Genomic DNA, 16,478 nt, shown 5'->3' with positions numbered 1-16,478 from the left:
AAGACCATGTGTAAAAGCTAAAAAAAATTCGCTAGAAATCTAAGCTAAGGCAATCAAGATGAATATCCTGACAAGTGGTTCCAAAACTCCCAAACATATCAGAAGATATGATTCAAAGGTCGAACACTTCTTTAACATTCCTTGAATTCTTGAAGATCCACAGTCATACATAAGCATTACAGTAGAGGTAGGATTTTTTTTCATTTAACAAAATTTTGAGCTATTTTACAGATAAGCTAGAGGAACATAAAGAAGGTTTACAATCATCCCTATGATCTATTGGACGCCGGGCAGGGGTAGAAGAAACAAAACAATCAGTGAATTATCTCCCACCTCTTTTTCCTCTCCGACTATTGCCATCATCACCGGCATTGTGGAGGATGAGGACAAAGTGGAAGCCCTGTCTCTCCCATATCATCGTCAGTGTCACTGCAAGACTCTCCCCCTTAGCTGTCATCCTCGATGTCACTCGAGGACAAAGGTGAAGAAGAAGCTAAGACCTTTCCATCTTTAACAGAGATGCTATCGATGCTTCCTTTTTCTCTACTATAGCTGCTGCCTCTTCTTCCCGTATCTCCACCTCCAAGAGGTCCAAGTCCACTTGGACTGGGGACGATTCTTCGGGAGCTGGGGGCTTGTCGTCTTTAATAGAGATGCTACTGGTCGCCACTTTCTCTTCTGCCTCCTCATCAGAAAAGATGTTGACAATTTCCACAATGGAGCCAAACTCAGCTAGAGATGGCGGTGGCATTAGAGGAGGAGATTTCGGTAGCAAAGGTAGAGGTCTCTATAAAAATGAGAACTCTATGGATAAGTTATGATCTAGTACAACAAGGACTCATCACCCAGGGGCTTATAAAGTCCTTCAGGTCAGGAAAACAACATCTCTTTATCTTCAAGCATTAAATGATGGGTGTAGCCACAAAATGGCTCAAGGAAAACCAAGTGCTAGTCAGTCATCTACATCACGTCTTTTTGGCTAGCTTGCATAGGCAAAGAGGTGGCCTCTCATTGCGCTCAATTACCAGCTATGTTTTTCGAAGCACACAGGGCAGTTGAGAGGATGGAGCATTACTTTGCCATACTCGTGCAGTCCTTTTGTCAGGCAAAGAATCTCTTCACCACTACGCAAAACTTCCACTGCGAGGGCTCCACTTTCAAACCTAACCAATGACAAGCCTTTTCTCCCCTATCATTTTGCAAGGTTTGGACGATATTTTTTTGGTAAATCGGAAATCCTACTTGGATGGAATACCTTCTTGAGGGCTTGCTTGACAACTCTGAGGTGTTCAAAACCCCGAGTAGACAACCCAAGGATCCCAATAATCCATTTAGGTGCACCATCCTAATTAAGAATTCGAGTTCTACTGGATGATGCAATCAGTCAAAATGCTTATCTTTGCTAACTAGGTTTTAACATACTAGTTGGGGGCTTGACGGTGAGTAGTATAGAACTACCATATCCGGATACCCCAGGTTTTTTGTCATTATCAAGGCATATCTTTATCTTCGAGAATGGAATCTCTGGACACATGGAAACTGCTCTCAGATAAACAGGATATCTCATAAATAGGGAAGTTTATCTACAAAAATGGGAAGGAAAGACTCTAGAGTCCATACGACAACCCCCTATATATACGAAGCTAGGGGACCTTGCGAAGGACAAGTCATTAGAAGACACACACAAGCCATCATATGCCATTGAAGCATGCGGAAGCTCTAGTCCTCCAAGCCTTCTGCAATTGGATCTGTATTAGCATCTCCATGACTGCACATAAGGGAGACATCTAACAAGGTTTAGATTCATCTAGGCTAGTCACGCACCCCCCTTGTAACAATCTCATATAGTAATAAAAGGCAAATAGGACGTAGGGCTATTATCCTAAGGGAAGCCTGAATCTATATAAAAACCCTGCTGTGTTCATCTACTCGAAGCATATCCTACCTCTTCTATATGTTTGTAATATCAATGGTTCAGCAATCATTGACACTATGGTTGCATCAATAAGTTGGTCTATCCAGGACAGAGGAAATCATCTTTCGGGCATGCTTTCTTTAGGTCAGTGAAATCCAAACACATATGCTAGTTGCCATTGCTCCATTTCACTAGCACATGGTTTTCCTGCCATTCAGGATGTATGACCTCGCATGTCACTCTTGCTTCTAAGAGCTTTTTAACTTCATCTCACGTAGCTTCAAGATGGTTGATGGACATCTATAGGAGTTTCTGTTTCTTAGGCTTCGCTCCTAGAGCCACATTCAGATGATGTTCTATCAGCTCCCTGAAAACTCCTGGAAAGTCCTGTGACAATGAGGCGAAGATACCTTCATTAGATTGGAGGGTAGACAATAGCTTCACCTACTACTTGGGTGCTAGCTCGGTGCCTATGTGTACACATCTACCTTCATTCTCAAGATGTAATGGAACTCACTTGATGTTGCCTTTTGGCTTAGCCTTTGACGGTGGGCTCTCTTGCTCTTCATGTACTGTTTCAAACAATAGGTGCACCCTTCGCTAGCAAGGAGCTTGATTGTGCTCAACCCTTTGGGCCATGATTTGATCCTCCCATATATAAATGATTCCCTTTGGGCTTGGTATTTTCATACATAGGTACCCATGATGAACGACCATGCCAAAGGTAGATAGGATTCCTCTCCTGAAGATAGCATTGTACTAGTAAGGAACATCCACTACATCAAACAAAATGTGTTTTGTCCACACTCTTCCCCCTTACCTGAAGGTCACTGGGAGTGAAGTCTGTCCAAGTGCTTCAATGGGCTTTCTTCCATGACAATGACTACTGGATGACTACCATATCCAGGCACCCAAGGTTTTCTGTAATTCTTGAGGCATATCTTTATCATTGGGAAGAGGATCCCTGGATAAAAAGAAACTACCCATAGGTACCTAGGATATCCTGTAAACAAGGAAATTTATCTGCAAGAGCGAGAAGGAAGAATCAAGAGGATGTATGTCCCCCACATATACGGAGTCTGGGGACCCTGCAGAAGACAAGTCATTTGAAGCCCAACAAGTGAAAGAGGACTTCAAATCATGAGATGCCGCTCGATTAGATTAGATCTATCTAGGCCAGCCACACACCACCTTGTAAGATTCCTAGAGATCAATACAAGACAAACCTGACGCAGAGTTATTATCCTAAGGGAGACCCGAACCTATCTAAAATTCCCTCTATATGTTCCTATGATTCATTTACTTGAACCATCCCCCATCTATTCTACAAACTTGTAAGATCAGCGTTTCACCAATCACCGACAGTTAAAGCCATCCATGAGGATCATGACAATAGGCATTGAAGATTCTACACACAACATGCTGTTGACTTCTCCCAAACCTGCTCCTAGGATTAGTCTCTCATATGAGGGGTTCGACAACAACTTCACCCCTCCTACCGACGATCTGGCAATCGATCAGGTGAAGTTCGACGAAGAACTTTCCAGTGATGATTCTTGCGATGAGGTAAGTCACTTCATGGATCAATGCGTGAAGGATTACGACATTCAGTTTGAACCACTCGGCTTCTAAGACAACTATGAATTCCCAATTCACCACAAGACGGGATCTTCCCCCACAGCTTCCGACAACATGGATTGTTGACATACCCTATCCAGAGCAATCCAACGAAAAATCCATCATGGATCAAGACTCCTCTTCTAGTGGAGGTTACCCTTGAGAAGTCTTCGCCATTAGAGATAGGGGTGATGATCTGAAGAATCATGGTGATAATTCTACAAACACTCAACTTCCCCACTCCAAGTCCAGGTGACGGTCAGCTTCTGTTGGCCACACCTCCTCACAACCAAAAGCTTAATGGAGCATCGGGTTTACTATCTCCTAACCTTCAGTAGGGGGCTCGGCATTATAGATTTGCAATGGTGTAGAAACTCCTCCTTTTACAAGATGCCCTAATGCGTCCTTCGACTACAGATTTGACAAGCCCTATCGGCGAGGACTGGATGAACTTGATGACTAGCATGATAAAAAAGTTCTTGTCAAGGCCAAGAATTCACATATGGCCCTCATCAGATATAGCTCTAATCGTGGGAAGTCACGCAACGTGCCTTCTATAGAAGGATTGGACTTAGAGAAGTGTAATCCCTAGAACAAGGCATCATGGGACAACAATTGGGCACCAAACCGCTGCAAAACCTCGCCAGTTAGAGGTCATCCGATCAATAATTTACGTGAGGTTATCGATTAGTGGAGGCGCCCAAGGACACCTAAGGTGGCATCATCCATGATGGGAGTATGCCTGATCTTCTGAAGGTATGTGATAAGTCGATTGGTGGAGTTATGAAGTTGATTATCCAAAGGCTTCAACCAGAACAGATTAGAACACTCTCAACCACTACACCACTAATCAATGGTTATCAACCATGATAAAACATGGTTGACCTCACCATGAAGGTTTTTCTTGCAAGCAAATTGAGAACACAATCAAGAACACAGTAGATGCAATCTGAATATTGCTAATTACCATTGAAGAACTCGAGGTTGGGGTTCCACAAATCAATATACGTCAAAACTATCTGAAATAGAATAATCTAAGCACAACCCGAGCGTAAACGATGGTAGTTACTGTATATATATAGGAGGGGACTTGAGGAGGTTGACCTAGGGTTGTGTAGCCATGGGGAGAGGTGTACACAAGCTGGACTCCAACCCCGACACGCTTGCAAGACCCAAAAAGACCTACAACGATGATGCAACAGCTTATTTCATCGACTCTTTCTAATCTGTAAGAAATCTAAGGGTGAGACCAGATCCATTGGAATGACCTCATAAGCTTTCCAGTAAGTACAATAACGCTTCAATTAGACTCCGTATGCAAATGCTATGCAACAAAGGATCACAAGAGCTGAATTTAGAGTCCAACTAGAGCTTGACTTTGAGTCTGAGTAGACTTGGCCTTTGAGGGATAATGTGCAGATGAGCTAGTGATGTTTCTCCCATATTCCTAAGCAACAAAGGATCACAAGAATTTAGTAGCAACCCATCCAATAGAGCATGAATAGTGAGGAACGAGTTTACATAGTGGTTTAATTGTCACGCACGTGCTCTTGTAATTGGTCCTTGTATATCTTGAGGAGTAGTGTTGCATGTATCCAAAAGAGTGATATGTTCATCATCCTCTCCCTCTTGAATTCGAGTCATCCTCGATTCAAGCTCATCTTCTTCTCCCAATTAAGCCAATGGTTCCTTTAGTTGTGACTGAAGCAAGGCATAGTCCAAGACTTTGATGCTCGGCATTGACTCGCTGATAGGTATCACATAAAGCCACATATTCTGCTACTGCGTGTTTCATTCTGTACCACCAATTACTAATCTTTAAGATTTTGATACATCTTGGTACTACCTGGGTGAATGAAATACGCTGAGTCATGGGCTTCTCTTAAAATTGTATCCCGAATAGCCTTCATGTCTGGAACACATATTCTGTGCTTGTACTACACTGTGCCTTGCTCATCTTCGGTTAAACCTGGGGCTTTGCCAATTTTGATAAGCTGCTTGATTTCAAAGATCTTTCCATTCTCAAGCTGACCCTTTCTTACATCTTGCTCAAGCATTGAGTCTAATTCTATTGCAACTATCTCGGTGTTACACACCATTCCTAAATTCAACTACTCAAATTCCTTGCATAGCTCGGGACTCATCTCTTGGAAAGTTATATCATTGTCCTGAGATTTCCTACTTAAAGCATCTACCACTATATTTGCCTTTCCTGGGTGGTAGTGGATTCCCAAATTGGGATCCTTGATAAGCTCTAACTATCTGCGTTGTTTGAGATTAAGATCTGGTTGAGTGAAGATATACTTCAAGCTTTTATGGTCTGAATAGATCTCACACCTTTAACCTATCGGGTAGTGTCTCCAGATTTTGAGTGCATGCACTACTGCATCTAATTCCAAGTTGGGTGCTGGGTAGTTCTCGTCATGTTTTGTTAACTGCCTGTATGCATATGCTACCACATGACCTTCTTGCATGAGCACACATCCTAACCCTTGACGAGACTCATCAAAATATACAGAGAATAGCTTTTGAGTATCTGGCATGATCAACACTGGAGCTGAGGTCAATCTTTTCTTCAATTCATTGAAACTAGCTTCCTGAGTGGTTGTCCACTTGAACTCTACTCCTTTTTCTAGAAGTTCTATCGTTGGCTTCACTATTTTGGAGAAACCTTCTATGAATCGATGGTAATATCCTGCTAGACCCAAGAAACTGTTGATCTTTGAAACATTCTACGGTGGTATCCAGTTTAGAACATCATTCGCTTTGGATGGGTCGACAGATACACCTCTTGTTGAAATTATGTGACCTAGGAAGGGAACTTCCTTCAACCAGAACTCATACTTTCTTAACTTAGCATACAGCTGGTTCTCCCTGAGCTTGTACATTACAAACCTTAAGTGTTCCTTGTGCTCTTCTTCATTCTTGGAGAAAACTAGAATGTCGTTGATAAATACCACAAAGATCTTGTCCAAATACTCCATAAAAACCTTATTCACCAGATACATGAAGTAGCCTGGGGCAATTGTCAATCCAAAAAATATGATCGTATACTCATATAGTCCAGAACGGGTGATGGAAGTTGTCTTAGGGATATCTGATGCTCAAATCTTCAACTGATGACATCCTGAGTGAAGATCGATATTGGAGAACACACATGCACCTATAAGCTGATCAAATAAGTTATCGATCCTGGGAAGAGGGTACTTAGTGTAGCCTATGAGTACTGTCCTTTCCTTAGCACATCGTATTACTCCATTACTCTTGCTCACTAGCCTCTTCCAAGAACAACATCAGGGTCTTTAGATTCCAGAGCCTATAGATTGGCTAGAAAGTCTAGCCCCCTTAAAAAAAGTTTTGAACTAAAGCATACACATCTTACTCTTATTTCTTTCCGAAAACTTTATCATTGACATTGGTAAGGTGTAACTTATAATAGAATTTGATTTTATGAAGGAAAATATAATCCATTATGGAAACTTTATTACAGAGTTAATCAATGAATACATCACAAGGGATATTCTTATGCCTGCTAAACTTCTTTGGTCTTGATGTTGTGAGCTGACTATCTTGAGTTGCTACTTGAATGTCGTGACAGCCTGAATGCTGAATTGAGGTCTTCATCTAGGGCTGAGGGTTGATCCGGTTCCAGGCGGAAGACTTCTTAGGGCATCTGCTGGCGTAATATCCTTCTCCACCATAGTGGAAACACACTACTTTCTTTGTAGTCGAATCCTAGGGTTTATTTTTGTCCAGATTTGTAGGTTGGGGAATTTGAATGTTGGGGCAGGGAAGAGGAACTTTTTCTGTTATCATCCATTTCATGTCTGACGGGATTGTGTTGTTGCACTGATCTGACTTGATTTTTGCACTTATTGAAACGTTTGGCCTTGTTAGGTTGAAATTCACTGTATGTGATCACCCAATTACTGATGTTGAGATCCCAAGGATCACTTTATGTCCTAGTATCCTGCTGTCCACAGCTGTTCTGAGCGAGAATCTGACTTCCATTACGTGCTTGGGGTTGAGACTAAGTAGGCTTCAGAGTGTTGGTGTTGGACTGATTTAGAAACTTCTTAGGGCACCTATTCGCATAGTATCCTTCATCTCCCCAATAGAAACATCCTTTGCTTGAGGCGAAGTAGCTGGGCTATTCTTGGCCTAAGGAGTGGCAAGCAGAGTAGAACGGGGTGTCCGATAATCAGAGTGTTGAACAGGTGCTTGGGGTTGAGGCTTGTACTGATTGTTGGGATGGAGCATAGGCCATTATTGAGGAGCTTTACTTGACACACGGGGACATGCATTGCTTCCCTATCCTTGGAATGGTATCTTCCTCTTTTTCCTGTTGTCTAGCTGAATATGTTCATCTTTTGCACTAAGATCTTTGGTGATTTGTAGCAACCTTTCCATATTCTGAGCCATGCTTTGGAGGATCTGAGTCTATGTTGCTAGAAGTTGCTCCTTGTTAAACTGTGGCGGTGTATGCTGGTTGTTGCCGTTGTTGTTAGGGTTGGTGTCCTTACCATATTGGTCTTCCTTTGTGTTCACCATCTAGTCAGGATTGAAGAGGAAGGTTAGAGCAAGAAGGGAAAGGACTAGATGGAGAAACCCAGCTATACTCTTAACTATAGAGATTTATAAGGAATGCCACTGTTACCAGATGCTAAAGAATCCCACAACGCACTCCAGCACTCAAACAGAAAATCCAAATCACTCAAGGCACACCAAAGAAAAACACACTATTAACACCATTCTAACATTTTTGAAGAATAGAAAAAGTCCTCGTCTGATTCGAGAAACTAAAACTGAGAGTAGTGCGGAGTTAGATCTTCATATCTTCTGTGTTGTACCAGATGATTCTACCTTGTAGCGAAGAGTCTTTACTTCATCGTTGGAATCTTCATACGATGTAGAAGCGTCAAGCGAGATCTTTGGAGCATCCTTCTAGATTAGGGTAACCGAGATTTGTCAACAAGGCTATAGGGATTGAAAGAGGGAAATGGAAAGCCGATTTTGTGCAATAGACTAGAATAGGTAACTAGAGAGAAATAAATAGAAATAGCAGAAAAGCATGGAGATAGGTTTTCAAAATAGGTTTTAACATAATTGCTTAAATCATGACCATTCTATCTAGGCTTGCATCCTACGGTTAACATGGCTTCGATACCACTTCTGTAACACCCAGTTTAAAAGGAACAAAACCAAGTACAACCACATGTATACCTGGATCAAGTTTCATACATGCATTAAATCATTAGTGTATCATCATAGTGTCAAAATTACATTATCGATATAACTTATTACAAAAGGACCCAAGGGTCTAAAAGAAAAAGCACAGCAGAAAGGTAAACTCCAACGCCAGAGGATCTTTCATCTTACACATGCGTCAACCGAGGGAACACCAGCATAGAACATGAGATCCAGGTCAAAGTCATCTCCATCGAAGGGTGCAGCTTTATTGACGGCTTCTAAACAACAGAAGAATGCAAGAAAGGGAGCAACTGGTGTGAGTACATAATGTACTCCGCAAGTGTAGGAGAGTATGATATGGGGCTTAAGTCAAGAAAAGGTTAGACACTGGTTAACTGCACTAAACAACCTTAACCTATGACTCCAACAGTAGGCATCATATTTACTAAGTGTGAGGACACAACTAAACAAGAAGAACAGCTCATTGGATCCCATTCGACTACCAAACTCACCAGATATTCCATATCCGGCTACCAAAACTAACCAGGTAATCCCATTACCTGGCTACCTGACCATCCATACCAGAACCTTGATCCCAACTAATCAAGAAGTCCAAGCCGCTCTTGACCGTGTACACAGCTGATTGATCAGTTTTATACTCTGTAGAGTTTGCACACTTTACCCATGAGTCGTGATTTCATCACCTGCATTACCAAGTGAGAGTCTCCATGTTACTGTGCTAGCCAAGCACTTACACACTTCCTATGGTTTTTCACCAGGAGATTACTACAAGGCCTTTACAAAGCTCCCGCTGACCTGTAAGCACCCACTAAGGTTTCACCGTGAATAGTGGTTACATCACTACAGAAACCCCCTCTTGTGTTACTCAACCATCCATTAGTGCTCACAGAACCAGAGGGGTGGCTAATTAATTGGCCAGGCCATACCCATATAGGCCTTATGGTTGCCTTGTTTAGCCGGGTTACATGCTTCAAAAACCGGTCCTTAGGATCCCACACAGGAACAACCACATTCGCCTTCTTGCATCATCCTCAATCCAACCATCCTGTTAGGATCTCTATACCATGTTGCTACAAAAGATTATCACTCCCGATTCATTTTGCATAATCATTAGTCACGTTTAATCTCATAACCCAACCATGATAGCGACTAGCATATCTACCCTTTATTTCCCATGACTTGATAAACAACAACAAGGATAATCAGACATTTGCTAGTAAACCCTATTAATAGGTTTCCAATTTAGCCAATCATGCAATATAGGATAAACATCTAACATATAAATACTAAAATAGGTGCAAGATGTTCAAGGACACTTTCCTTCAGCTGAGGGTTGCTCGAAGTCTTCAAAAGCTTGATCTTGCAGGTTTATGAAATGCTCACCACCTAAACGGCACAATGGAAAAGCACATACGAAGGAACTACTAAGAACAGTACACTAAACAGTCCAAAAACTAGTTTAAAACCCTGTAAAAATATTCTACATGTCGCTACGAGAATTTGCGCGTGAAAATCACCCAAATCGGAGCTACGAGCAAAAAGATATAAGGTTTGAAGGTAAAAGGGCTTCTTTGAAAATAAACTAAACTACAGGGGCTAAAAGCTTATTTATAAAAGACCAGGGGTTATGCACAAAACAGGGGCTGACTGGGCTTGATTGGCTAAGGTGGCAGGTGAAGTGGTGCCACATGGTGCCATGTAGGATGCTGACTCGGATTATGAAGTGCTGACTCAGCAGAATGAAGGGGTATGCAACCATTCTAATCCTAACCATTGAACAAAGATTTGACGGCTCCCAGAGCTCCACTGGCTTCCAGCTACTACCATAGTTTGGGACGACAACGTCGCCGTGGACATTGCTGGAGGATCACTAGAGAGTCTTGAACAGGCGCATCTTGGCATGGGTCTCTAAAGAATCTAGTGAAAAACAAAGAGGAGCACATGGGGATCATCACCGAGGGCTTGAGCTGGTCAACAGTGACTTCGTGATGGTGGACAGCAACGAGTGCTGCCGGAGGTCATTGGTGTGCGATTGAGATGGCGTTCCGACAGTGAAGAGTCATCGAGGAGTTTTGGGGTGGACACATCGGGGGCTCGCGGTTCCAGAGACGCCCTTGGTGTGGGAGGGGCCAGCTCGAACATGGAGATGCTGTGTGGTGGAGCTTCTCACCGAAGCTCGGAAGAAGACGGGTGGTGACGATGCAAGGGCGAGGGAGACGAGTCAAGAACGGGTGTGGAGATCGTGGAAACTTGAGGTGGAGCTCGAGGATAGCATAAATATCCACGGGACGAAGTGGAGCCACCGAGCGTAGAGGAGAAATAGCCAACACTTCATGACCATAATTGCCGACGGTTACCTTATTGATTCGAGCATTAGAGAGGGAATAAAGTGGGGTAAATGGTTGGGGTGCCTTAATGGGGTTTGATGCCCCAATTCCGGCCGTTTCGGGAGGGAGAGAAGGTGCGAGGAGGCATGGAAATCGCTGCAGCCAACGGAGGGGAAAGAGTCAGGCAGAGGAGGAAGAAGGCGAGCTGGGGCTCGGTAGCTCAGCGTGGTCGCTCAGCTTGGTGCGGACCCATAGGACAGAGGGAGAGGGGTGGCTCGGGAGCGGGGAACGGCCGGTTCGGCTAGATGGGCCTGGCCTAGAAAGCCTGGGAGGAGGCCGGGCTTCGGCCCGGGAGGGGGGAGGGGAGGGAGGTGGCCTGAAAGAGAAAACAAGAGAGGGAGAAAAGGGGTTTGGGCCAGTTTGAGAGAATTAAAACAGCCCAAGAAGGTTTAAGAAATTAAGAAAAGCATTTTTTTATTTTTGAATTATCTTTTGTAAAGAGATTTTGAACGAGTGCCTCCTAGCAAACTTTTTGGCAAACATTTTTCACTCATAAAAACCTATTGCAACTACAACAGCATGAATGCATCAAACACAAATATAACATATCGCAATTTAAATTTAGAAATTAATTTCTTTCTAATTGAACAAAAATCTATGACCCCTATTTAATTCTAGGAAAAATTTAAACTATTGCGAAAATTGAAACTTTAGGGTGTTACATCTCCTCCCGCAGACTCCACCCTAACTTCAAAGCTCATCACAAACTCTCGTGGGTCCGTTTTGCCATTATATAGGTGCAGTTGTGACATTTTGAATCCCGAAGACCATGACCATGCCTTCAGACCTGGAGACACGGAGAATTTTGGTCAATCGCCTTCACACGGATAGGTTCCCCCAACACCTACCGAAGAGCCACCTTCGGGTCCCTACTCTCACTAAGTCCCTGCGAAGGTCCCTTTTGAAAGGACATGCATTGATAATGGGACCTAAGCTCCTCGCATAACTCTTGTATCTGTTTATTTGCCTCTTCCACCTGCCGCTTGTATTGACTGTTGCTGACTTCGTGGGCTTCAGCCCCCTAGTTTTCTTGCATCTCTGGTTTAGTTGCTTCACCTGCTCCAACTCCGCCACCTCCTGGTGCTTCGGGCTAGGAGTTCTCATCTGAGACAACCCCTTCGGCCTCCAAGGTCCCTCCTCGCTACCTAGAGGGGGCTGAACCACCTTCAATGTCCTCCATCTCTTTCACTTTTCCCTTCATAGTCTTTGGTGGCATGATGGATCGCCATGTGGTCGTGGGTTCGATCCCCATGGACGGTGCCAATTGTTGGGATTTTGATCACAACATGAGGAGTAGTACCCACACAGTGAACCATCAATTAATGGTATATTGATTGTTCATCTCTATCACATCAATAGGGGTAGGGTATTTATTGTCATACCTCAACCACCCCAATCATCATTACATTAATGCTTTTTTACATTGGAATGTTCTTAGAATATTCTAGGGGTATTACAGCCAGTATACTATTACAATTGTTACATCAACTAGGATGTGACACATGTTTGCGACCCTGTGCGTCGGCCAACCCTTTGGCCTAATGGCGAACCACCTTTAAGCCTCACTTTGTTAGATGGTTAGCCTCCTCCAGGTTCTCCTTTGGGTCATTCACTTCGTTATCGATGACATTTTGCCACGCTCTTCACCTAGGTCACCCGAAGGGGTGCTTTTGACCTCTGAGCCTTCGTCCTCTGCATAGTATCCCTTCGGGCCCCCCTCGATTCCTTTAGTGCGCCCTCTAGGACCTTCATCTTCTATACTTGGCATTGACATTTCTCTTCGCTTCCACCTCTGCAATACAACTTCTGAAACCACTTCTTTGTTATGTTACCTCAGTCAGTTTGTGGTAGCAACCGACTGTAATAAAGCTTATTGCAGATGGCTCTTATAGCCGATTCGAATAGTTGCCTATTTTTACAGTCATGTTCTTGTTGTCGGTTCGAACCCCAACTATGAAAAATAAATGATTACGAGCTGACTGAGAAAATGTTTTCAGTAGTAGTGGTAACAGCCTAGTGCATCTGGTACAGATGCGATAATCTCATAAGCAATTTGTATAGATGCAATCTAAGTAAAATGCAAAGTGTCTAAGAGCCATTTGAAAGGGCTGCCCTAAGCTTTCCAACGATTACAAGAACATCACTATTGGACTCCGTATGACTTCGAACTGAACTCTATGTATGAACTGAGGGCAACTTAGAATCCAGCTTGACTTGGCCCAAGTGGGGTGGCGTCCAAGTGGAGTTGTGATCATGTGGATATTGCGGTGTCCTTCAGAAAGTGCGCCAACTTGGTGTAGAGGAAACCGATGGGAATTGGGGCCAATAAGGGACCTATCAACAAGTAACATAGGCTGGTGACGTTGTTGTGGGTGTTGCTCCCATATTCATATATAATAAAACATCACAAGAATTTATTAGCATCATGTTCTTACAAATATTGATATAAACACTGAAGAAGAAGGTCACCTTATGATTTAATCGATATGAACGAGCTCGGGTCATAGGATCTTAATAATATAGTTGCAGCAATTGAGGAACGATCTTTAGGAATTGTATCTGAACAAGCGATGTCTTCGGTACCGAGTACAGTCAGCATGGGCTGTTGTCAGAAAATCTCTCGTAGCAACGAAGTATCTCCCCATTCCTGTCCTGCATGCGACTGTTCGATTCCTCAGACTCACTCGAGGTAGACATGTGAGTCCAGCTGAGTTAGTTCCCTTGGAATTCAGTTCTCTTGGAAGCCAGGTGATCATTGAGTGTCGATTGTGCGCGTCTCTGGGGTTGGGCGAGGTCGACGAGCCTGATCCGGTTAGTGCAGGAGTGGCCACGTTTGCGAGTTGCAGCCGGACCTTGGACGGCGATTCAATGCTTCATGTGTTTCCTCCCTGTGTGTCTGTTACAGAAGGAATCTTTGCGAGTGGCTCTCCTGCATCCTCTACTTCTACTTCCTGATCGTCATGTTACGATTACTTGTCATAGTTACCGTGTGCAATAAGCGAATAACCATGTATACCTAGAGCAAAACATGGCAAGCGTGTCGCATCAACTACTATATTTTAGAGTCAGTGAAATACAACACCTACTGATTCTTACATTACTAATTGGATAGATTTAGCTCGCCATTTCTCCAACCAAATACATTGGATAGATTTAGCTCGCCATTTCTGCAACCAAATGCAGTGCACCGAGGAAGAAAAATATGACTGTTTGATCATTTTGAATGAAAGTTTTTTGGGTTTTTTTTCTTTCTTGTGCAGCTCATCTCATATTCCGATTATTAATGTCCAATTATTCATACCCGCAACAGGCATAAACACTAAACATAGTATAGAGTAACTAGAGTGTCTTCCACTTGAGCACTGTTAGTGCTAATATTTTATCTGTTTAGCAAAATATTGTAATAAGTCTATGCTAACTAACCATTAAACCTACATCTGATTTTCTTTCATCAAGGCGATCTCACGAATTGTGTTTTCCACAAAGGAACACCGAGCCTTACTCTTTCTTCCATCATATAGTCCACATGGTTTTCTACCACAGTTGCTGAATGCGGTTTGAAACAAAGTACCATATCCAAAATGAAGAATCCAAAACCTTCAAAGTCAAAAGTGCTTTCAAAAGATTTTGCATTTCATATCTAGCTGAAGGACTAGATCGCATCAAAATTCTGTTCACCACAACCATTATTTGATAACAAGATATATCATAAAACCACCACAATTTCCATCAAAGGAAACAAAAAGGATCGGACATAGATGTACATATACAACCATACGTGATTTTAAGGTCTGGATTTCTACATACGTAGATTTCGCCAAGATAAAAAAACGGCACATAAAACACATCTATATGGCCACTTTGCCATGTACCGTCCCTACCTCTAAATCCTAAACCCGAAGAAACATAAAACCATCACATGCTTCCCATCAACGTGAGTGCTGAGCCATCAACGTGAAGCATAAAAAAGGATGTGCCTTGATCTTTGAAGCAATCAGAGGATGCTTTGTACACAAAGCTTGCTCCACGCGGTGCACCGCTGCGGCACAGGAAGTAGTAAGATTTGTGCACTGGCGTCCAGGACACCTTTAAGATGCGTGCATCTGGTCCAGGAGGATGACGACGGCCATGGCGAGCGCGGGGTCGAAGCCTGGCTCCACCACCAGGCTGAACACGTCCGGCCCGACGGCGGCCTCCTTCTGGCACACCGCCGCCACGCGGCGCCGCTGCACGCCGTTGGAACCGGATGAGGCAAAAACGTCGAGGCTGCGCCCGGCGTATGAGCCCTCCACGTCGTACCGGCAGCTCGGCGCGGCGCCGGTGTCCCCGCGGGCCTGCGCGCGGGCCGGGGCAAGGTGCGCCAGCGACCTGGTCGGGCGCAGGCTCACGTGCCGCCGTGCCGTGAACCGCTTCGTCGGGGCCGCGGTCGACTGGGCCGCCGCCGCGTCGCCGTCGTAGATCAGCCACTCGTCCGCGAAGCTCAGCTTCTGCAAGATCACGCGACCGTCACCAAATGAGTGAAGAATTCTTCTTCCAAAGAAGAAAAAGTTTTAACAAACCAAGATCTCCACCCAAGAAAACAGAGCAGAAGAACAGAGCAGGACCTTGCGGCGGATGATGAGGAGGCCATGGCCGTCGGCGTCCATGAGGACGATCTCTCGGGGCGAGCCGCCGGTGTAGGACTCGACGCGGTAAACCAGGTTACCCTTGCAGTCGAATACAGTGAACCCCTTCCCGTTGAACAGCAGCGACTGCCGCCACACTGTCAGCGACACGGCCTCCCCCTTCTCCTCCCTTACTGCCGGAGCAACCGCTACTGCCGCTGCTGCCGCCTTGGCAGTGGCGGCAGAAGCAACGTTGGGGTGCACCTTGGTCATTGACGCTTGGATGCGTGTCGATGTTATGCTTACGTCGCTTTGTTGCAAGAGGCAGAGGAGGTCAGAGAACAGAGGAGGCTGTGGGTGCGCTGTGTGAGGTGAGCGATGATTGCAGGGGAGGACACTGTGGGTGCCCTGGATTTATAGCAGGGGAAGGTGTGTGGATGGAAATACTCCTGCTGTTTTCGGAGGATCTACGCAGCATGCCACGGTTGTGATGATCCCTTTCAGCATTGGGGTCAAAAGGGACGGCTGGTTGGTGACTTGGTCTGATTTGTGGGTTAGTACACTGAAAGCGTTTAATTGTCTTTTGTATTTTTTCAAAAAAGTAGTATCTTTCTATTTGTGAAAAATTGGAGCCTTAGTTTTGTGAATTTTTTTGGTGCATGCCACTGCCATTGTGGATTGATACTTGTACACTTCTTATTCATGTTTTTTTGTTCTTTTCTTTTTTCTGGATTGAGAAGTTTC

General features: G+C 44.1%; 1 protein-coding gene across 1 annotated transcript; it reads right to left on the bottom strand.

Annotated features, from left to right (window-relative positions):
- Positions 1–14,798: 14,798 nt before the first annotated feature.
- LOC133928656 (protein LURP-one-related 8-like) lies at positions 14,799–16,134 on the bottom strand. Its single transcript, XM_062375084.1, has 2 exons — positions 15,735–16,134; positions 14,799–15,617 (listed from the first exon to the last, which is right to left on the bottom strand). Exons 1-2 carry the CDS (start codon positions 16,005–16,007, stop codon positions 15,219–15,221), a joined length of 672 nt encoding a protein of 223 aa, XP_062231068.1. The 5' UTR covers positions 16,008–16,134; the 3' UTR covers positions 14,799–15,218.
- Between the last annotated feature and the right edge of the window lie 344 nt (positions 16,135–16,478).

The sequence above is a fragment of the Phragmites australis genome, chromosome 9 (assembly GCF_958298935.1).
Source record: "Phragmites australis chromosome 9, lpPhrAust1.1, whole genome shotgun sequence".
Taxonomy (NCBI): Eukaryota; Viridiplantae; Streptophyta; class Magnoliopsida; order Poales; family Poaceae; genus Phragmites; species Phragmites australis.
Note: the sequence above shows the minus strand (reverse complement) of the source record. Positions and strands in the feature narration are given on the sequence as shown.